Here is a 22,350-nt window from a genome sequence, read left to right as displayed (position 1 = left end):
GAACTACCCATGGTCATCGGATGGGATAAGTAACATCAATCCCTATTTAATAATTAAGCTAGCTTTAAAATATTACTTCAATTATTGTTCTAGACCTAGAAAACCCAAATTAATTAGTAGTTGCTATAGCACTTACATTGTGTACTAGATATTCCAGTTTATGTCCTTTAGTCCAAGCCCGTTATTATCATGTAAAACAATGTAGCCGCTGATTGTGACAGTGCTTTCATAAACCCTCCCCGTGCCCCATTGTGGCTGTGCATGAGAACACAGCAGGGGCTCCCAGAACGCAGCCATTACCGGCCACTGCGCTAAGGATGCCATTCAGGCTCTATTGCATCAATGCAATTAGCAGTTTAAAATATACGCTGAAATAAGACATCAACATATAATTTTTAACATTTGTCAAGTAGCACGATGGTCAAATTATGCTTAACCCTGTATTTGAATATCAAATGATGCAATGGACCAGTAACTGCTAACACTTCCCCCACGCATACCTGAAACTGCGCATATGTTCAGCTACCATTGCCAACAAAATGAAATGTAAGCAGCATTTCATAAGAGAAAACTCTCTCTGAAGGATGAGGAGTCCACACTTAGTAAGTCAGTACCCTGTGATTTTTTTTTTTATTTTAAGTGATACTCTTTCTAGACAACATTAAAGCAAGCTATGAGCAAGGAAAAAACTCCAGCAAACAATCTTCAGTCCCAAATGAAATCTAAATCACCACCTCCTGGAAGCCTCTTCTTGTTTTGACCAGATTAAGCAAATCATACTATGAAATAAGACATTTCCTCTTGGCCTTTCAGTCAAGCCCCTCAGCTACCATCACTCCTGTACCCCACACCATGAGGTCAGGTTCAGATCCAGGTTTCAGGATTTTCTCTCACATATATGCTTCACACATCCCATCTATCTCCTGATGGAGAACATCTATTTTTATGATTCGTAACAACGCACTTGGTGCTTATATGGCATTTTCAACCTCTGCATTTCAAAGTGCTTTTAAAGGGTGGCTACACAGTATCTCAACCATTTAAATCCTGGCAGCACCTGAGAGACAGATTCAGCTCTGCTCTGTCCAAAATAAAACCAAACCTTTGTTTTCCCATCTCTGAACTGCAAATACACCAATACTATCTGCTTCTGCTTCCTTTGTTTTCACTTCCTGCATTTTTTTAAACAAGTGTAATGCTATTCCTATCTTGTTAATGGCTTCACAAATATGAAATAAAATGGCAGCAAAGGCTTCATGCTATTTTCTGCTTATTACATCTCTTCTGCAGTAATTTAGAAATATACTGACAATATATCATGTAGGCAGGATATTCAGAAGCAAGTTTCAAGGCTAGAAGGCAACAACCCTGGGATTTAAGCAACTTAAAATCTACATTTCCACTCAGTAAGGAATATCTTTCTGCAGAGAAAATCATGTAGGATATATCATAAGTTTTGTCTTTCAGTTTTATCACTATTAGAACAGATTAGCACCAAAGCCCAGCTATGAACATCCTCGGATGCCACATACAACACAGCTAGAGAGCCAACAAATGTGAAATACTCCCAATTCACAGATAAAAATATAAATCAAGCAGGACATTAGAGACCTGTTTTCATGCTAAAATATCTCAATGCTTTGCTTTACCTACTACAATGCTCATTGTTTCTTCCAAAACATTTAAATGCAAGTGCTCCCAGAGGCCAAGGCACATCAAACCAATGGGCAACACCCCTGTTATCCAGCTCAGGATACTCCTCAAAACCAGCTGGGAGAGGTTGTAACTTTACTCACAGCAGTGTCTCAGTGCTCTGTAATTGTTATTCCCAGCAGAAAGGTTTTGTCATGCTAATTCTGTCTCTACACCATGAGGGCGGGTTGGGTTTAATTGTGTTTTTTGTTTGTAGATTCATAACTCATCGATACCCCCTAAAAAGTCATCACTTCCAGAACAGAAACCCTTCACAGCACAGAACAACCAACCAGGTGCATTACTGTCCAGTGATTATGATATTCACACTCCTTGTGAAAAAAGCAAACTACTATTTTTTGTTGCTTGTTTTTGAATCCATGGAGGTGGAAACAACCACGAACACTTGCCACATGTCTGCGTTACTTACGGTTGAGAGGCAGGCTGGCATTGGTCGTCCCTAGCTTGTTGGCAGCGACACATGTATAGTTGCCAAAATGCTCTTCTGTCACATTGGTAACAGTAAGAAGTGATCTTGTACTATAATTTTTAATAGTAATTCCTTGTTGACCATTGATCAGTCTAGAAAGCAAAAAGAAAAGCTCCGTAACTCATCTACCATAAGCAATAACTTTCTTTTTTTTTTTCCTTTTTTGTTTAACAGATATAAGTGGTAGAGGAAAATTAATGCACATCTGTACAGCAAAATGACCCTAGCGGCAGATCAGAGAGGCCATAGGCAACCCTGGAGCTGTGGGGTACTATGGGGAACTGTTTCTACCTGTGTCTTCTAAACTCTAAAGGAAATAAAGACTGACACCCACAGCCTCGCCTGCCCACAGGATAGGACATAAACTCTCAGATGGAGAGCTCAGACTTTAAATTGAGTAAACTTAAAATACAAATTTTATTAAATTTATTTCATTTAAATTTAAATACCCTATTTTTTGCAGAAAATAATTATTGTAAGTCTTTCAGAAAGTGCTTTTTCAGGCTCTAGAGACGGCTTGTGTCCTTACACACCTCCTGCTGACAGCAGATGGGGATGAGGCAGTCAGAAATGCCACTCTGCAGGATTGTGATCGTGGTTTATTTCACAGACCTCTCCTGCTACAAATTCGACTAGCAATTGGGAAAGATGTGCTCTGGCAGCCCTGCATCCTGAGCAGACACCAGGTAATGAAGCATAGGAAACAGTCAAACCTGGGCTCCTCTCACCCAGCCCTGAGCTCCCCATCCAAAATTTCCTAGGAACTCTGCATGTTTTTGATGTTGCTTTCAAAGCCACATTGGAAGCACCAGGCAAAGATGAGCAATTTAAATGTAGGATAACTGCATATGACTAAACAGGGAGATTAGAAGGGCAATCACATTATTAAAACACAAACTACACTTGATTATTTGTAATTTCTTATATGTTTCACATCAAGAGCGGAGTTCTGGATCAAGCACACAATTTTTGTTTGATATATTGAGAGAGATAATAATATATCCTGGGAATGAATGCAATCTTTTGGCATTCTGTCTAGTAACATTTTGAGTCTGTCATTAATCGCATTTTCTGACTGTTATGGATTGAATAATTCTCATCGTTACATCAGTGTTCTCGTTTAATCACTATATGCTGCTGCCTGTATGGGGGGGGTTCTGTTCTCCGGGACAACAATTTTAAGTTGCCATGAAAAACCCTGCTCTGCTCTGTGCAGCTCATGGTCAAGGAGAGGACATAGTGCATCCCTTGGACATGCATGGTTCTGTGAGAAATTTTTAAAAATGGGGTTGAAAAGCCTGGTTTGGGGTGAACACTGCATCCGTCCCTCTGCCCCTGCATCACCGTCTTGCCACGTCCCTGCCAGGAGGTGGCTGGGGACCAGAACTGGACATGGAGTAGATGGATAGGAGAGAGATGCATATCAATTAGCCACATAATTAAAAGAGACTGCATTAGTTAGCATGAAGTTAGCAGTTTTGAGAATTTCCATTTGCAGCTGTAAGAACCAGAATCTTCTCCTTTTAAATTAATTACTCCCATGTGCTGCTCTGCTCAGCTGATTGACTGAGTGTGGCATCTGTCACTGCTCTGGGTTTTACCATGTTACTTTTGGGGCTGGATCAGCGTTTTAACTGGTGAGCAGCCACCCTATGCGTTTCTTTACCTCACTGCTTTCCCCCACTGGCTGCAGGGAGAGGAGACACCTTCTTTTTGTTCCCAAAAAGATCATGCACCAGTGCCAGCACCAAGGGGCACCCTTTGGTTTCATATTTGAATACCTTCACGTTATTATAACATATTAAAGCCATTATAATGAGTTTTGTCATTTCAAATGTAAGCCTTGTTTGCTTTGTCAAGGATGAGGGAATTAGTATTTTTTGGAAAGTGACTTTTGGGCTGCTTCCCTGTGGCTGTTTAATGTCTGAGATCTAATTTCTGTGTAACCCCATAACATAACGCACTGGAGTAGTTGTGAGTTTAGAAACCAGGAGTCAGCTCAGTGAAGCCACCCTCCTCTCCGCAGGGAATCCCCAAAATGTTTTAGAAGCCACACACTTTAATAATTTTAAGATGCTTTTACAAACTTTCCCCCTAAATTTCCTGTCCCTTCCCAGCTTGTCCCTTGGTGTACCCTGAGCTCAGGGTCTGTGCAGCCTCTGAAAGCTCACGCATGGAGACCAAGTCATGGCTTTTAATGGATAAAACACTAAATGGCCCAAAACCTGCCCACCAGACCTCTCCTCACCTTTCCCCCACCACAGCGGGAGAGCCGAGGTATCCAGGTTGCCTGGTCCCTGTCCTGGGGAGCCACAAGACCTCCCATGGCTGCAGCTCTTAGCCTTTGGGCTCCTCATCTTGCTCTTGGCCAAGGAACAACATTGCAGAGTGCACTTACACACCAGCACTCACAGAGAGGTAACCAACAGCTCACAGGAGTTCACTTGGGTCACAACAACCCCATGCAATGCTGCAGGCGTGAGGAGGAGTGGCTGAGCTGCTTGGCTGGTGAGGCCGCACCTCGAATCCTGGGGTCAGTTTTGGGACCCTCACTCCCAGAAGGACATTGAGGGCCTGGAGCATGGCCAGAGAAGGGCAACAGAGCTGGGGAGGGATCTGGAGCACCTGAATGATGGAGAGCAGCTGAGGGATCTGGGGTGTTCAACTGGAGAAGAGGAGATGAGGGGAGACCTTATCCCCTCTGCAGCTCCTGAAAGGAGAGTGGATCTCTGCTCCCCTGGAACAAAGGATGGGATCAGAGGAAATGGCCTCAAGTTGTGCCAGGGGAGGGCAAGGTTGGATCTGAGGGGAAATATGTTCCCTGAAAGAGTGAAGAATATGGGATTCTCTCTATTCCATTAGCAGAAGATTTATCAGGATGTGCACTCCCAGGATACTAATTTAGTCTCATAGTGTATCTGCAAATTATCTGCAGGATAATGTACATGCTACTCTGAACTACCTACAAAGACTGACTCTTCTCAGCTTTGCATTAAAACAAGGACTGAGCTGCACAAGGCTCACTCTGTGCTAATTTCCATCCTCCAGAGATAATGGGAAGTATTGGAGGAAAAAACCCAACGTGTTTGTGCTTTCCTCTTTCCTGCAGGTTGTGGAGGTTCAGAGCTCCCCCGTACCTTTGTAGTCATGTATGTCTAGTGGGTCTGTCAACAGCAACTTAACAAAAATGAGGTACCACTGGATTTAACATTGTATTAGAGCGGTGAGACACAACAGGACAGTGCTTTTCTTGCTGATTACAGCAAGCCTCAGGTGACAGAACAACTGCAGGCACAACCTTGGCATCCTGAGATGCTCCGCTCTGCCTTCCCTGTTGCTGCTGTGGTGCTGAGAAAGGGGTTGGTCAGTGTTATAAATAGAAAAGTGATTATCACACTGGAAATGGCTAATTGAATCCAGCGTGCTGAAACCTACTTTCTGCATAAAATATGTTTCTGCCGCAACTTTCCCCAACATGGGCAATAGAAGATATCTTGGAAATAGGATGCAGCTGAACTTTGACAACAGAAGAAAAACATTTACTGTTATGTATAGTAAAGATCAACTCTATTGCTCTAGAGAATGCGTCAGGATATGGTCAAAGTGTGATGGTTACAACTGCTCTGAAAACTCACGAGGAAGATGAGCAGCTCTGGCTCCAAGGGGAGCAGCTGGGCAGGGAGGAAAGGGCTGACAGATGGCTCTCTGTGAAAAACGGTCATTAATATTCCCATGTCAGCTCCCAGGTTTAATGGGATGCTCGAGCTGAGAAACCCAGCCCTTGGAAGCCAGGAAGTTCCAGGTGCGTATGGGAACAGTATGTAAAGATGTAAACTTAGCAGGAACAAGCTCTTAGATAAGCTGAGAGCTGTAAAACAACAATTCATATTTAAAATCTTTAAAAACCTACTTGTTCAATGATAAAATGAATATTTTTAAAAATAAATGTATTTTTTAAATCAAGATGACCCTACAGAGATGCCTGTTATCATTACATGGCACTAAGGACCTGAAAGTGGAGCTGGCTGTAAATACACTTAAAGTACACCGTCAGATTTTAGGATTGGAGCAGTCTGCGCTGCCCTGACCCCCTCTTGGATGCTGCAACGTGAAGCAGCTCTACTCAACTCTATGGATTATAAACCCCTAGCCCACTAATGGCACAACTGGGGGAGAATTGGTGCACACTGAGGTTTGGTTGAAAGCCTTGCTCATCAACAACCTTCCCACCCCAACACCCTTAGCAGGAAACCTGTGAAGATAAATTTAAAAAAAAATCCTTTTAACAGGCATTTTCAGTGCTTTTCTGGTTATTATACTTAAAAGGCTGTAATTGCCAAAGCACGTTTAAACATTAGGCTCATTATTGCAATTATCACTCATTTTTGAGCACAGAAACTCCAACTGCAAGGAAACCTAAGAACTCCCCAAAAAGCCGTGCAGTGCAGCTGCTGGTAGCCAGCACCTCCAAGCTGTTTAAATCTTGGCCTTAATTTCATGTCGGCCTACTGGACCTGTCATCACAGGGGCACAAAACCAGCCCAGGTGTCTCACACAATCACAGCATGGTTGGGGTTGGCAGGGCCCTCTGGAGATCACCCACCCAGTTCAACTCCTACCAGAGCAGGGTCACCAGAGATCACCCAGGAACACGTCCAGGGGTTTGGATGTCTCCAGAGGAGACTCCACAGCCTCTCCACAGCCTGGGCCATGCTCTGGTACCTCACATAAAGTCTTTCCTCATGTTCAGGCTGAACCTCCTGTGCTTCAGTTTGTGACCATTGCCCCTTGTCCTACCACTGGGCACAACCACGGAGAGTCTGGGCCATCCTGGTCCTTCCCCTTTAGATATTGATGAGCATTAATGAGATCCGCCCTGACCTCCTCATGGTTTAGTGGTGGACAGGTTATGGTTGGACTTGAACTTAAAGGTCTTTTTCAACCAAATTATTCTATGATTCTCCAGGCTGAACAGCCCCAGCTCTCTCAGCCTTTCCTCCTCTGGGAGATGCTCCAATTCCCACCATCTCCTCCTTATCTCCTCTCTCTGGCACCTGGGTCCCCGCGGGCGGGCAGCACCCCTGGCAGCACGATGGGGTGGGTGAGCGCCGGCTACTTACTTCCTCTCTCCTTTGTACCACTCAAAGACCGGGGCAGGAACTCCTGCACCTTCGCACCGTATCAGGCCATTCCCTCCAAGCATCACACCGCTGGATTTAAGTTCCTGAATTGTGGGGGCAACTGAAAAAAAAGAATTGTAAAATGGACATTTGCATCTGGACAAAGCAGATTGCCGGCATGCTCTGCATTACTCAGCCTGGTGCGCATTTTCCAGCTCGGTTCACATTCAACCACGTCTTTCTTCCAGCAGTTTGTAAAAATTATCCCACACAGCAGATCCTGATATAAATTCTCTGTATCTGGTGTAAAAAAAGCATAACCGAGACATGAAGACACATTAATCCCATGCTCAAAAAAGCTGGTTTTCCAACTCAGTTACTCAACAGAAAGTGTAACTATTTATAAGCATTAGTGTCAGAGGAGACGGATTTAAGACCTGAGGAAAAATGAGAACTGGAAAACAGCACATGATGCCATCACAGCTGCCACAAATGCCCTGTAAACCACGTAGGCTCAGGTAGCCTCTGAGACCTCATTTTGTGTATTAAAAGAACAAACTTATGTTTGCATTATAAGCCAACTGTAAATACCACAAAACAGCATTTTTCCAGTATTACACTGGATAATATAAGTATTTTTTTCTTCTTGAACAGTAAATGATGTAAATAGCAATAAACATTTAAATCTTAGAATTACAGATATAAATAAAGATAAAAAGCAATTGTAAGTTTTTCCACTTGTCAGCGAAAGGCAACTGTAAGCTGGAAATAAAACACAACAAATTCCTCAGGAAAGAGATTATCAAAGGAAAGGCTGAGCAACAACTGCCTTCTCCCTGGAATTCCTTCTACATTCTGTTTTTAAACAATAATTTACGTGCATCATAAAAACGCTATAAAAACCAAACCCCCAAACTTATAAATAAAAATCTGTTTATTTTTTCCCCAAGCAGTTTTCCAGATGTTGCTTTAAGGTGTTTATGCACACATGAAATGCCGACTGCGTCTCGTCTGCTTCTTCCACTACCTCGCCCATTGCTCAGCGTGCTGTGCTAAGGGACAATGATCTTTTATGGGAACCAAGCACAATAAAGCATCGTCAGATGATGAAGAGGTGATGAAAGAGCAGGGCGAGAGCCAGGCTCCCCACATGGGAGGGTCGGCTCCATCGCACACCCCATGACAGACCATCACTTCCCCCACTGAAAAACACACCTCTGCCTTCAGCCAGCTCTTCCCAATGATCACATCAAATCAATCCATAAATTCATTAACTTTCAACCACTAACATTAAAATTTCAAGTGGATAATAAAGGCATAACCAATTTGCATGACTACTTCTCCATCATCTGCACAGGAAAAGAAGACAGATATTTTTGTCACTCTATAAAAATAGCAGGGATGTATAAAGCTTACTCCTTCCTGAGAAATGAAGATGCTTGTGCAGCCAAGACTTTTTAAAAAATGACTTTGAGTGAGACTGATCACATGAAGAGCTGTGAACCTGTTACATTTATACATTACACATACACAAAACTTGTGCAAGGTGAACCACACGAAAGCATCGCCTGGATGATGGAAGAGAATGAACATCTACTGCATGGGCATGCAGTCAGCAGAGGCTGCTGAAACCCTGACTATGATTAGGAGGAGGTCCATGGTTCCCACTTGCCCTGGGACAAGGGACTGTCATTCCCACTGCTTCCATCAAACTGTACGAAAGATGTTAACGCTACAACACAACCCCTAGGACACATCTCCTCCATTAGCTCATGCGTGACCATGGCTGGGGAGCACCACCCTGAGCAGGCAGGTCCTGGGGCTCCCCTCCAAGATTTCTGGGGGGACCTGGGCCACCTTCTTGCCCAAAGTGGGGCCAGCCCAACCCAGGTGGTCCCAATGGATTGCTCCATCCCGAGGCTGGATGCTCCATGGAGATCCATGGAGATCCCCAGCCTGCCTGGATGGCAATGCACCAGCACTTATCCACACAGTTACAAGTACGCACCTTGCTGTGGTTCTAAACTGTGATTTATTTTGTCCCTGGTGAGATGAAGAGCAGGACTACATTTCTCTTTGAAGAAAACTTTTACACATTTAAAGACTTGTGTGTTCCTTCTGTCAATCCTCATTCATCTAAACAAACCCAGCCTAAAAGTGACTCAGTTCTACCTCTCATTTCAGACATCCCATTTCCCAAAAAATCTGCTCGTTTTTAGTGGTTCCTGGAAACCCTCCAGTCCACCCACGCTTTGCCCAACACCAGAAGCAGTACTACCAGGGAGATGCTGCCAAGTGGAACAGTGAGGTTTCTCCACATGTGATGACGTCATACCACTGCTGACTTGACATGGCGCCTCTTCCCCCATCATCCCTTGGGATTTCTGTGCCATGAGCCCAATTGTCCTTCTTACATTTAGAATTACACCATCATTTTGGTTGGAAAAGACCTTTAGGATCATCAAGTCCAACCGCTGTCCAGCTCTACCATGCCCACTTCTAAACCATGTCCCTAAGCACCATATTGACAGCTTTTAAATACCTCCAAGGATGGTGGCTTCACCACTTCCCCTGCAGCCTGTCCCAGTCTTTGACAACCCTTTCAGTGTAGAGGTTTCTCCTGATGTCTAACCTACTTCCTCTCATCCTCCGTTCCCCTGTGTGTTGAGACCATCTCCAGTCCCACCTGCTCCAAGGGCAGTCCAAGGACACCTGCCCTAGGGAGGGATGGAGGTTTGCTCCATCTTGAACTGAACATGGCAGGTGTAAGGCGATACCATCTATTTTTGGGGACATCAGAGGGAAATTCTGGGAGAGGTACCAGGTTAACACACTGGATCCGAAAACTGGGCAAGCTTTCACAAACTGAAAGTTGATTTTAAGCTGTTGGCATCTCCTGAATTTCCATCACCATTGAAGGATGCGGGGAAGATCTGTCATGATCGTGGGTTGTGTCCTGCGCAAGAGAAGAGCCGCAGCCACCCTACGGGTTCCATGGGGTCTGTCAGCCCCAAAATAGCAGGAACTAGTGCTTCATCCAGCCCTTTCCCCACATCATCACACGGTGGCTCCTTGGAAAGCTTTGTAGTAAGAGGCAAACATTTGTCGGCATTATACAAAGAAAGTGAAAATATTTGGGTTTCTTTTGTTTGTTTTTTTTTTTTCTAATTCAGAGTGGGTAGAATTATTAGCAAAAAAACGAGTTAGAAATTAATGCACCAAACTGTGTGCACTCTGCACAGACAATATTTAATTCTCATGAGTTAAGCAGAAAGAGCAAATAAAAGACCAGCAAAGCCTGATTCATGTAGAAAGCTTTTTCCAAAAAGTACCACCTTCAGGCTTCCCAACATGACCTGCCCACATTTTGCTTAGTGCTTTGTGAGGTTTTTTTTAATTTTTGTTTTGTTTGTTTTAAAATAAATGCAGAACATTGCTGGTAATAAATTTGAAAATTAAATGATCCATAAAACCGCGCATCTTGCTGATGCTTTTTCAGGCAGGAGTCCCCGGCACTGCACTCCCAGTGCAGCTGGGCAGGGGATGGTGCCTGGGTCCCAGTGACAAATCATGGCCCCCGGCATTGCTGTCCGCAGAGGCAGGGTTTTCTTTGGAAAATAATGAACAACTTCTGAGAAGGGAGTTTTCTCAGATCTCCCTTTCAGAAGGATTTCAGCTTCTGTTTGTTCAGAATGAAAATAAAAATCAGTATTTTCTGTTATACGAACTCCCCGGTTGCTACCGGTATGAAAACACAAACTGAAAATAGTGTGAAGTCACCATTCTCTTAGATCTTTTTCATTGCCAGGTTATTTTCTTGGTTTTAGTATAAAGAGAAACTATGTGGCGCAGGAATGTTTCTGGTGCTCTGATAAGGAATGTGCTCAGTCAAAAACCCATCGCATCCCACTGCTCCCACTGGTGTGGAGGGGTGAATAACTTCAGAAGAGACTACACTCCCAAATACCCGCTGCTGCCGGCTGCCAGGGTTTGTTTTGGAAATCAGAGAGACAAACACATGGGGTGAGATTCTTACTTCATGAGGATTTATTAAAATGTTTTTGCATGTAGTCAGCAAAGACTCACTTTTGAGAAGGTATTTGTGATTTGACCTTATTGCTGCCAGTCACGCTGCAATTTTCTGCTATGTAAAAGATTTTGAGGCTATAACAATCAGAAGCAGCACTATATTGCTCTAAATACCTGTAATTTATAGAGTCACAGAATCACTAAGGTGGGAAAAGCCCTCCAAGATCATCCAGTTCAACCATCAACCCAAGCCCACCATGCCCACTAAACCATGTACCCAAATGCCACATCCACACAGTTTGTGAACCCCTCCAGGGATGGGGACTCCACCACTGCCCTGGGCAGCCCCTTCCAGTGCTTGACCACTCTTTCAGGGAAGAAATTTCCCCTCAGATCCAATCTAACACTCCCCTGGCACAGCTTGAGGCCATTTCCTCTCATCCCATCACTTGTTACTTGGGGGAAGAGACCGACACTCACTGATATGTTATGTTAACAAGTGCTCACAAAGTTCAATTCAATTGTGTCATCAGTGACCCAATATACATTGCTTTTTTGGTGAACAATCTCCCCGACACCAGAGTTGCCCAGAACAGCAGGGATGTGCAAGGTCAGCCAAAGCAGCCAGAAGAGAGGGATGGAGGATGATAGCATCCCACCTTCAGCTGGGGCTGACAGACAGGTGTTTGGGAGAGGTTATAATAAATATACAGAAAATAACATGGGTTTTCCTCCCAGGTAACACCCCAAGAATGTAGAACATTCCTGGAACAGCAATGGTTCCTGTCCTGGATTTGCTGGGATAGAGATTGGTGGGTTTGTTTTCCCTCCCTCACAGGAGCTGGTGAAAGTTGTGGTTTGGGTTTGTGCTGAATAAACACAGCAGTGTTTGCATCCTGCAAAGCCTGAAAAAACAAACCTTGGCCTGCTCCTGTGCTCACAGCTTTTTTTTGTTTGTTTTCCTTCTCCATGCAGAGGATGGGCAGCGAGAACCCGGGGCTCTCTGTACAGGTGTCCCAGGACAGATGATCTGGTGTGATCCCAGCTGACCCATACAGATGGATCTATCCCGTAATAGTCACAGCACTGAAACTGGGGAGTTTGCAGGGGACGCCCCCTTCCTTCAACCCCTTCCCTTCCCTTGGTGCTGGCACCTGTCTCGGTTCCTGAGGCTCCCACCTCCCTTGTGGCGCTGGTGTTGCCATACAGGCAAGGGCTGGGGGTGTGAGCTGAGCGGGACTGGGGTTGCTTTAGTATTGCTGCTCCTGTTCTTGTTAAAATTAACTGGCATTATTATTATGATTTCATTTTGGTTTATTTTAACTATTAAATAGCCTTTATCTCAACTGATGAGTTCTTTACTTTTCCTCTCCCAATTCTCTCCCCTATCCCATGGGGGTACAGGAGGGTGAGCAAACAGCTTCATGATGTGTAGCTGCTTGCCAGGTTAAATCATGACATTCCCCACCTCATTCCTTCCCAATGCGACAGGTCTTGCATTTCCTAGTGCTGATTGTCCCTCCACCTCATTAATTCCTCCTGCAGCCCTTTACTGCTTACTTTATTGTCTTTTGTATTGCAAGTAAACTGTATTGCCAATAAAGGCTGATGCCCTTTTCTAGGGTGCTATGAACAGCATGAGGTGACTTGCAGCACCCTCTCTGCCCCAGAGCGACAGGAAGATCTGACCCTCTTAAATTACTGATGGACATGGTTTAAGTGAGGCAATTAAAGCAGGCAATCCCCCTACATCGCCCACCACCCTGGTGGCTGTCATCAGGTTTTTACGGCTGCTTAGGAAATCTATATCAAGGATAAATATTGGCCATTTCGGAAAATGTTTTCATTCAGGAGCTTAATAACGATGACTTAAACTGTTACGGAAAATCATTTGATATCATTAATGATGCAATCCTGCTCTGTTCAGCTGATTGATCCAACAGTTCCCACAACCATCCTGAGCAGGCAATAGGAAGTAAGGAATAAATGCAGATGGACACCACCTTAAAGAGCTGATGGGAGATTAACAGGTAGAAAGAAACAGCAGCTTTAATAAACTTAAAATAAACCAGTTACAGTTGGAAGAATAGTGGAAAAATAAGAGAAATTTTGGTTAAAGATTCAACATAAAACATCAGAGGCTGAAGGGATGCATGGGGTAGGCAAGGCTCCAGCAAACATTCCTCCAAACTCCACCACTGAAAGCTTTACCAGATTTTCCCCTCCACAAGAGTAAGACTAATAATTTTAAACATATTTGCCATTTTCATATCTCCTAAATAATGGCTGCATAAAATAATAAAGGAAAAAAATATGATTCTATCTATCTGTCAGTGGTACTGGGCTTTTGTGACTCATATTTGTAGGTTTACTCTCCTTACAATGGATCCTTGTTCAATTCTCTTCCAGAGCTTACCCCTGCAGAGCAGAGCACTTAAAATAAATGCTTCATTTCTGACTTGAAAATAAATTACTGGAACTTACTTAATATCAATTTCTCAAATACATGTAAGTGCTTTGCTGGGAAAGGCTTTTTCAAGTGGGTACTCGGTGACTCGGCTTAACTGGAATTTTACTAACGCCCTTTGGCGTTTGTCCCTGCATGCGATCGCTCTGGAGAGAAGGCTGTTCTTGACCCAAAATACATATTTTGTGTCCCCACCAGAAGGACTGGACATGAGAGAGAGGAGGAGAACTGGACCTAACATGAAGAGGGAGGCAATGGAGGATGCCATGGCTGCTCGATGTGGGTTTGGTGGCATTTCATAGGAGTCACGTAACTCTTACCCAGCAAAGCTCAAAGTGCTGCTGCACCACCCAGCACTGCCACAGGTCCAGATTGTATCAGTAATTGGTAAAACAGCACAGGAAAAGTGCTACTACCCTTCTTATTGAGGAGTAACAGAAAAAAGCACCACGCAGGACAGGAGCACAGCACAGCACGGCTGGGGAGGGGTCTGGGGCACATGAATGATGGGGAGCAACTGGGGAAACTGGGAGGGGATCAACTGGAGAAGAGGAGACTGAGGGGAGACCTTATCCCCTCTGCAGCTCCTGAAAGGAGGGGGTAGCAAGGGGCGTTTGGTCTATTCCTCCAAAAAACAAGCAATGAGAGGGAATGACCTCAAGTTGTACCAGGGCAGGGTTAGGTTGGATCTGAGGGGAAATTTCTTTATGATAGAGTGGTCAAGCACTGGAAGGGGCTGCCCAGGACAGTGGTGGAGTCCCCATCCCTGAAGGGGTTCACAAACCGTGCGGATGTGGCACCTGGGGACATGGTTTAGTGGCCATGGTGGGGTTGGATTGATGGTTGGACTGGATGCTCTTACAACCTTAATGATACTGATTCTAAGAACAGCGATGGGATGGTCGAGTTATTCCTCTCCTGCAAGCAAATCCAACGCGAGTTCATAAAGGAGTTGGCTCAGTTCAGTGTGGCAGCCTTGAGGGGTCATCAGAGATTTTGGGGTAGATAAGCACTCCCTCAAGTGTGTCCGAACACTCCAATGCATGCACATTCCTTTCCATTTCAGTGGAACAATCGCCTTTGCAACAAATTCCTCTCTTGAAGCCTCATGTGTCCATGCTGAGCACTCTCTGTGCATCATCTCCCTTCCGGCACCTTAATGAGAAAGCTGCAAAAGCGATCGTCTACGTCTCCCCCTCCTGCACTGGAGAGCTCCGTAATTACTCTCTGTTCAGTTTCTGCTCATCCCACATCAGCAACACGTTTGCGTGAGTCAGGCGTTTGCACTGGGAAACCAAATTTTGCAACTTCTGTTCCTTCCTGAAACCACACCAAGTACTGCGGAATCTGGTTTCCTACCCAAATATTTTCATTTTGCTTTTCAGTGTCTAAAGGAGCAATTAAAACAATGCAAGAAATGGGCTGGCACTCAGGCACTGAAAGCAGGCGAAAAAATTCCAGCTAGCACAGGTTCCTTCTTTTAACATTTTAATGAGCTTCAGGACTTTTATGCATATTAGTTATGTTGCCCTAATTACTCATCATAATTCTAATGTGCATTTTATATTTAATTACAATGCTTATAAAGATTTGGTATGGACAGTAAATTATTATAACTAGCATGTGCATAATGATTACGAGCTGAATTTATTAACTTTTCCTCTAGCATTCAGGGCTGGCAATTTCCTGTTTCACCTTTGTGATTAACCATATTGTCTGATTAAACTAACATTTTTGTGGCATTAATTGTAAATGTCAAAAAAGTCTTTTATTTTCCCAGTTTCCATCAGATTTTAATTTGGCATCCTAACGTAGCCTTTCGTTAGTGAAATTGCTCTCCAGTGTGTTAAAAGAGAGACTTTCAGGTAAGACAACAGGTTTTCTGCCTCAGAAATATATTCAAATACATTTATTTATATATATACATACACATTGTGTCTTACCAATCAAGTAACAAATCCTTAAAAGTGAAATGGTATTACTTGTACTTCATATAATTAAGATGGTCTTCCAATAGTCTAGATTATTTAATTTTTCTAATTTATTCAGAGCAGCAGCCCTACCTATTCCCTAATAAATGGAGTGGTTTAAGAAATGCCTCTTCATATCAGAAACTTCTCCAGTGTGTGGCAATATTTGAGACATAAATCTTTAACAGTTACTGGCCTAAGCAAATAAAAACTTATTTTTTTTCTATCTTTTCTTGGTGACTAATCAAAAAACACTGAATTCTGTGGGATCTTGATATGTACATATACTTTAATTTTATGTGCAAACATACAGAGTGTCAATAAGATATTTCTGAATGTAACCCAATGTCTTTTTTCTGCTTTTTCCTTTCCTTTTCAGGATTTAAGATTACAAACCAGTATATATATATATATGTATGTATGTATGTATGTATGTAATATATATATATATGAATGTATATATATGTATGTGTGTATATATATAAATAATATACATATAAAAATAAATAGCTAAATATTGATTAATTAAACAGTTGTGTAAATATATTGCACCAGCTACACCTAATACACTGTGTGGTAACAGACCATCAAAACCACTGGCTGCTGTGCAATTTATAATTTGGACTATAAATCCTTGCAGCACCTAAGTTGAGAAGAAAGCTTAAAATCCACAACTAATTGTTATGTGGGAGAAAAAAAAAAACAGCAATATAAAATAATACTTAATAAATAATAGGCCAGCAGACAGGACTTCTTAACAATGTGCTTTACAGGTATTTGAGTGACGGGAAAGAAGAGAAAGAAACTTAACAAACCTCCCCAAAGCTGCAAAGCAAACAGAAGCCCCTGGGGAGCCACGCACGAAGATGCCAGGGAGCGTGCAGGTGGAAGGATGGCTTTGTTCTCCTGTCCATCACATTTTATCTTACACTTTCATCTATTTAATCCTCCTATTTCCCAACAAAGTACTTCTATAACCATATTCCCTTTAAGGTAGCTCCTCGTATCTCATATAAATTTCTCCCCTTTCAGTTTAAAGCCATCACCCTGTAGAGAGAGAGAAAAAAGTTAGTCACAAAGTCCAAGGCATGCACACCGGGTAGCTGCATGCCTGGAAGCATGAAACCAAGCACTGGGTGAGGTGGCAACCATCACTAGATCCATATCTGGTGCTATCCGGATGCCTGGAGGAGTGTGAAATGAGGCAGAGGCCTCATGGTCCCAGTCCCCCATTTCTTTCCACCCCAAGCAAAGGAGCCATTACCTCTACCCATGCAGGTGTGAATTAACGGACTTTGTGACATTAACATAACTGATAAGGTTGTCTTTAGTCATCCCCACCCGCATGTATGCCCTGGTGATGTAATGCAGAAATTTGAGTCCACTCAGGCATCCTCCTGCCTGCTGTCACGTACATCAGGGAACAAAAACCCTAAGATTCATACTAGAACTGGGGAGTTACTTCTCCAGCCATGGAGCGATGAGAACCTTCCCCCTTGGTTGGAATGCAGGCCAAGATAACTTACATGGAGACAGGATGAACTCGGAACTACACCGATGAACTGGACGGATTAACGAATTCGCTCCTTCTCCATCCCCACCACTTGGCTCACCTTGTGGGTAAGACCATTTACCTCAGTTAACACTGAGTGATATATTTTCTCCTCAGGTTCATATACCCTGGGTGTATTCTACATTTTCTCCTCAGGTTCATATCTAAGTTTCCCTGAGTGTATTGGTTTTGCTGCACTGTATTTCTGTTCAAACAGGCTTATCTATTTGCCAGGCGGTCAGGCTCACTGTGGGCAAGTTGTTGGTTGTTGTGTTGGCGTTTGTGTGTTCCATAGTGCTTTGTTGTTGGTATTATATTAGTTATAAAACCTTTACTGTACATGTAGCTTTTTAATTTATCACCGGCAATCCAAAAGAACCTGTAAATGTTGCTGTAAATAAACAATTATGATTTGTTTCCGGACTTGCATCTGTCACATATTCGGTGCCGGCCTCACAAGACCGGATTTATTCTCCCCGTTTTCACAACACACCCCTCATTCCATCACTCTATCTATCCCTTGCCAAAAGTCCCTCCCCAGCTTTCCTATAGGACCACTTCTGGTCCTGGAAGGCCACAGTAAGGTCCCTCCAGAGCCTTCTCTCCTCCAGGCTGAACAGCCCCAACTCTCCCAGTCTGATCCCATAGCAAAGCTTCTTCAACCCCTCAGTATCTCCATCACCAACTCTGGACCAACTCACTGTCCTTACATTGGGGACCACGGAGCTAGATGTAGGACTGCAAGTTGGGTCAAAAAACCTCATCAAAAAGGTCAAAGCCCTGGTTTTAACCCTAAGGCAACGTAATGTACATCAGAGTGACTGGGGACAGCCAGGTCAGGAACATCTCATATCCACGTCTGTCCAATCCCATGGCACCCCTTGTTGAAACCACAATGCACAAACTCGAAACAAACCCTGCACTTGTACACAAGACTTGTTGGTAATTGAGAAGGAACAGATGCATGAAACATAAATAGGAATGTAAATGTTCAGTGTTTGGTGGAGTTTAATACAGTGGAATTGTTTTTAATCTTTCAATGGCCAGTGCAGCTTAATTCAAATTTAACTGAAGTCAAAGACTTCGTATTGACTTCAGTGGGCTTTGAATGAGGCCCAGAAAGAGCTGCAATGAAAGGGAATTTCACACTTTTCAAGACAAAAAGTGTAAAAAATCCCCCGCAACTTGAAAGAGCAGCAGTACAACAAAGAGAGTTCCTGTCATGTAATCCCTCTTTTTAGACGCTATTGCTCTTGCTGCTGTAATTTGAGGGAAAAGTTGTCATCAATACTTTCTTACCAGCAAAGAATGGCTGAGCATCTGTAGTTACCTGAGTCAAAAGAGCTGGGGAGCTTTGTGCTGAAAGGCAGGGCAGCGTCTCGTCCACCAACCAGTGCAAAGGTTAACCAGTGGGAAACATAAAGATATTTACTTCATGGAAGCTTGTTGTTAAATATTACAGTACAGGAGCAAATGCATATCTCAGGGTAAGGCCAGAGCCAGCTTGGGAAAGAGATACTGCGTATGGGACAGCTTTTTTACTGTAAGGGTTACGGAGCACTGGAACAGGCTGCCCAGAGAGGTTGTGGAGTCTCCTTCTCTGGAGACATTCAAAACCTGTCTGGACACCTTCCTGTGTGACCTGGTCTGGGTGATCCTGCTGTGGCAGGGGGATTGGACTGGATGAGCTTTCAAAGTCCCTTCCAACTCCTAATATTCTGTGATTCTGTGAATGAAATCACAGAGTCATTAAGGTTGGAAAAGACCTTTAAGACAGAGTCAAACCATCACCTGTCCACCACTAAACCATGTCCCTCAACACCTCATCTCCCATCTGTTAAACCCCTCCAGGGATGGTGACTCCAGTCCTGCCCTGGGAAGCCCCTTCCAGTGCTTGACAACCCTTTCAGTAAAGGAATTCCCCCATATCCAACCTAACCCTCCTCTGGCACAACTTGAGGCCATTTCCTTTTGTCCCATCACTGGTTACATGGAAGACAAGACCAGCACTCTCGCTATCCCCTCCTTCCAGGGGCTGTAGAGGGGATAAGGTCTCACCTCACCTCCTCCTCTCCAGTTGAATCCCCCAGCTCGTTCAGGATCACGGCAAGATGTGGGGGGATGAAGAATGATGTGCTGCCATGTCTGCACAATTAACAGGCCCTCACACTCTGCTGTGGTCCTTTTATCTCAGCAATCTATTCAAATATGTGTGGGGGGGTGAAAGGGAGAGAAAAATGAGTATCAGCATCCCAGAGCGGTACTAAGGAGTGAGGAGGCGGCAAGGGGATGCTTTCATACATCTGATGTCAATCCAGAAGGAAGAGTTGGCCGCAAGCCTGGGTGCGAACAAACACAAGCGCTTTTGCTTTGCTATTTCTCTCCCTCTAAGGAGAATAAAAGCAACGGACTTCAACAAATTCCTGGGAATGCTAAGTAGATCTTTTGGCAGAAAAGCTGAAGACAAAGCAAATTAAAGCAAGCTGGTGGTTTTCCAAGGGTGAAAATGCTTGGAACAAAAATGGGAAATATCTCAGCAAGAGATCTGGTCTTACCAGAGCACAGCCAGGAAGGCAAAGCACAGCAGGAGATAAGGCACAGGAGACATCCAGGGCAATGAGAAACCATGCCAATGAAAAACCATTACCAGTATTAAAGAAAAGAATGGCCCTGGAGCTCAGTGCTACCCCAGAACATCACCACCCTTGCAGACTGATCCTACCTAAAAATGCAACAGGACCCCTAACCAAAAACCTGAATACTGGACCCAGAGTGAACCCTGGGGACCACAACCCTTGGCCTGGCAAGGAGCCTTTGGATGACAATGTGCTAAATAACTTTGTGTCCTCACCATGGATATTTTTTCTCTCATCCATGTTTCTCACATGTCAAAAGCTTATGAAAGTCAACACATGGCATCTTCTGTCTTCTCTGGTGATAAATGGGAATTAGTGAGAAAACAATATTTGTTCTTGATGAATCTGTTGTAGCTGTTACTCCCAGGTATGAACACCTCTTCTTACCATTCACATGTGTTCGCGGGGTGGAGACACACAGGGGACTGCCAATTCCCCTAACAACCAGCACCCGGGGCCGTGGTCCCCAGGACCTCACCCAGCCTTCCTAACATTTCAGAAATAACAGCTACACCATTGTTTGCTTAATGTAGGTGTTTGATGAAGTTTATTAGGATCACTGTTGGGTCACCACCCCTGGAGGGATTTAAAAGACAGGTAGATGTGACACTTAGGGACATGGGTTAGTGGTGGACATGGCAGTGCTCGGTTTATGGTTGTACTCAATGATCTTAAAGGTCTTTTCCATCCTAAGTAACTATGAGTCTATGCTCTGATTACTTGAGACAACTGTTAGCTGTTAGAAAACTGTTCTTAATGCACTGTAGGTTGTTATTTGTCCACTGTTGGTACACAGTCCTGGTGGCTTGTGGGTGACAACCTTCCCTTGCAAGATGGTGCAGCAGAACAGCCGGAGGAGGCATCAACAACATGCGGTGTGGGGCAGAGAGGTCATCAACTGCTGCCAACCACCCACTTTTGGGGCATGGGGTGACCACAGATGATTTACCAGAAGTTTAGAAAAACGGAGGGAATATTTGGGTTAGCGGAGCTGGAAAAGACAATTTACCAGGGATATGGTGCATATGCAAGGCACAAAAAAAAAAAAAGAATGGGCTCTTCCCCTTCGCCTTTACGGGCCAGGCAAGCAATAATCAACTTAAATTGATGAGAGGGAGATATAGGTCTAGTATGGTATTGCTGGAAGGGGTTGCTCAAGAAGGCTGTCACCGTACTCCCTCTTATTTTATTTTAAAAGAAAAGGTTGATAATTCAAATATGGGCACCTGCATCTGGGCAGCAGCACCAGCCTGGTGCCTCAGCTACTCCTCTGACTTCAGTTTGTGTTGCCTCAGAGGTTCTGCGATTATGAAGCACCAGAACAGTCCCTGTAATGGCAAATTCCTTTACTCATTTCTGTAGTTCCCAGCACTGTGTTTAAGGTTATATCCCCTTTTTCAACACAATGGGGGAAAAAAGGAAGTTATACTCTTCTCAGCTCACAACAGTAATGAAATCTTGAGGTTCATACTTCACTACAAAAATGAGGTAAGTACTGAAACTGGATTTGGGATTTAAAAAAAAATAATTCAAAAGAGAGTAGAACTATTTTTGCAGAAAACTTCTCACGTACACCTCGGACTCTGTGTATTTTACATCCATAACAAAGCAGCTAGGTGTGCTCACCAAAACGATATGTCTGAGGCCAGAACTCATTACCAGCGTATAATAAATGGGAGCAGAAGTCGGAGTTAGCGCTGAGCAGATTGTTTGGGGTTGCGGAGACAGCGGCTGTCACAGCTTGACAGCTTCCCCGTGGGAGAGGCAGCGCGGCTGACAGCCCCTTTGATTGAAAACCACTGTTCACTGACAGCGCGTTAGCGCTGATATACATATGTAACTCATGAAGAACGAGAGCGTGCCGAAAAAGGTCTGGAAGTGATTGCTCGATATTAAAAAGAAGTGAAGTTTACACGAAGGATTTTTTTGGGGGGCTTCTCTCAGCTTTCCAGTAATCCACAGCAGATGCAAGTTGATAGAAACAGGACAATCTACACCAAAATGTGACAAGTGCATGCAGAGGGAAGCCCAAGGTGGATTTTCTTAGCCAGAAAACAAACAAAAAAATAAAATAAAGCAATAAAGCCATAACGCTACTGAAATACTGGTTGCTTTCATATGTAGTTTCTGTCACTGAAAACAAAGTTTAAAAACAAAATTACAGAAATAAAACTCAGTGCAGGTCTGATGGGGGTTTCCAGAGGGGGACCTGCTGGCTAGATATATCCAGATTAATTAAAAAAGGAACCCATTTACTTTGAGTCGCATTTTATTTTTCTCTTATATGCTCCTGTCTTTACTAAATGCATCATCTGCATACTTCTGGCACCAAAGATTAACCTGTCTGGGATAATGGAGGTGTTGTATTGAAACAGAAGCATGTGACGGGCCTCT

The 22,350-nt window shown here is 43.7% G+C and overlaps 1 protein-coding gene across 1 annotated transcript in view; it reads right to left on the bottom strand.

The window, feature by feature from the left end:
• Positions 1 to 2,122: 2,122 nt before the first annotated feature.
• Positions 2,123 to 22,350, bottom strand: part of LOC104536820 (neuronal growth regulator 1) — a gene marked incomplete at both ends in the record, with an annotated part of 30,909 nt that continues 10,681 nt past the window's right edge. The window contains 2 exons of the mRNA XM_010179546.1: positions 2,123 to 2,274; positions 7,303 to 7,423. Coding sequence (XP_010177848.1) covers positions 2,123 to 2,274; positions 7,303 to 7,423 — 273 coding nt within the window. The remainder of the gene's footprint in view (positions 2,275 to 7,302; positions 7,424 to 22,350) is intronic.

The sequence above is a fragment of the Mesitornis unicolor genome, unplaced genomic scaffold (genome assembly GCF_000695765.1).
Source record: "Mesitornis unicolor isolate BGI_N332 unplaced genomic scaffold, ASM69576v1 scaffold16542, whole genome shotgun sequence".
Taxonomy (NCBI): Eukaryota; Metazoa; Chordata; class Aves; order Mesitornithiformes; family Mesitornithidae; genus Mesitornis; species Mesitornis unicolor.
This window is presented reverse-complemented; position numbering and strand designations above follow the sequence as displayed.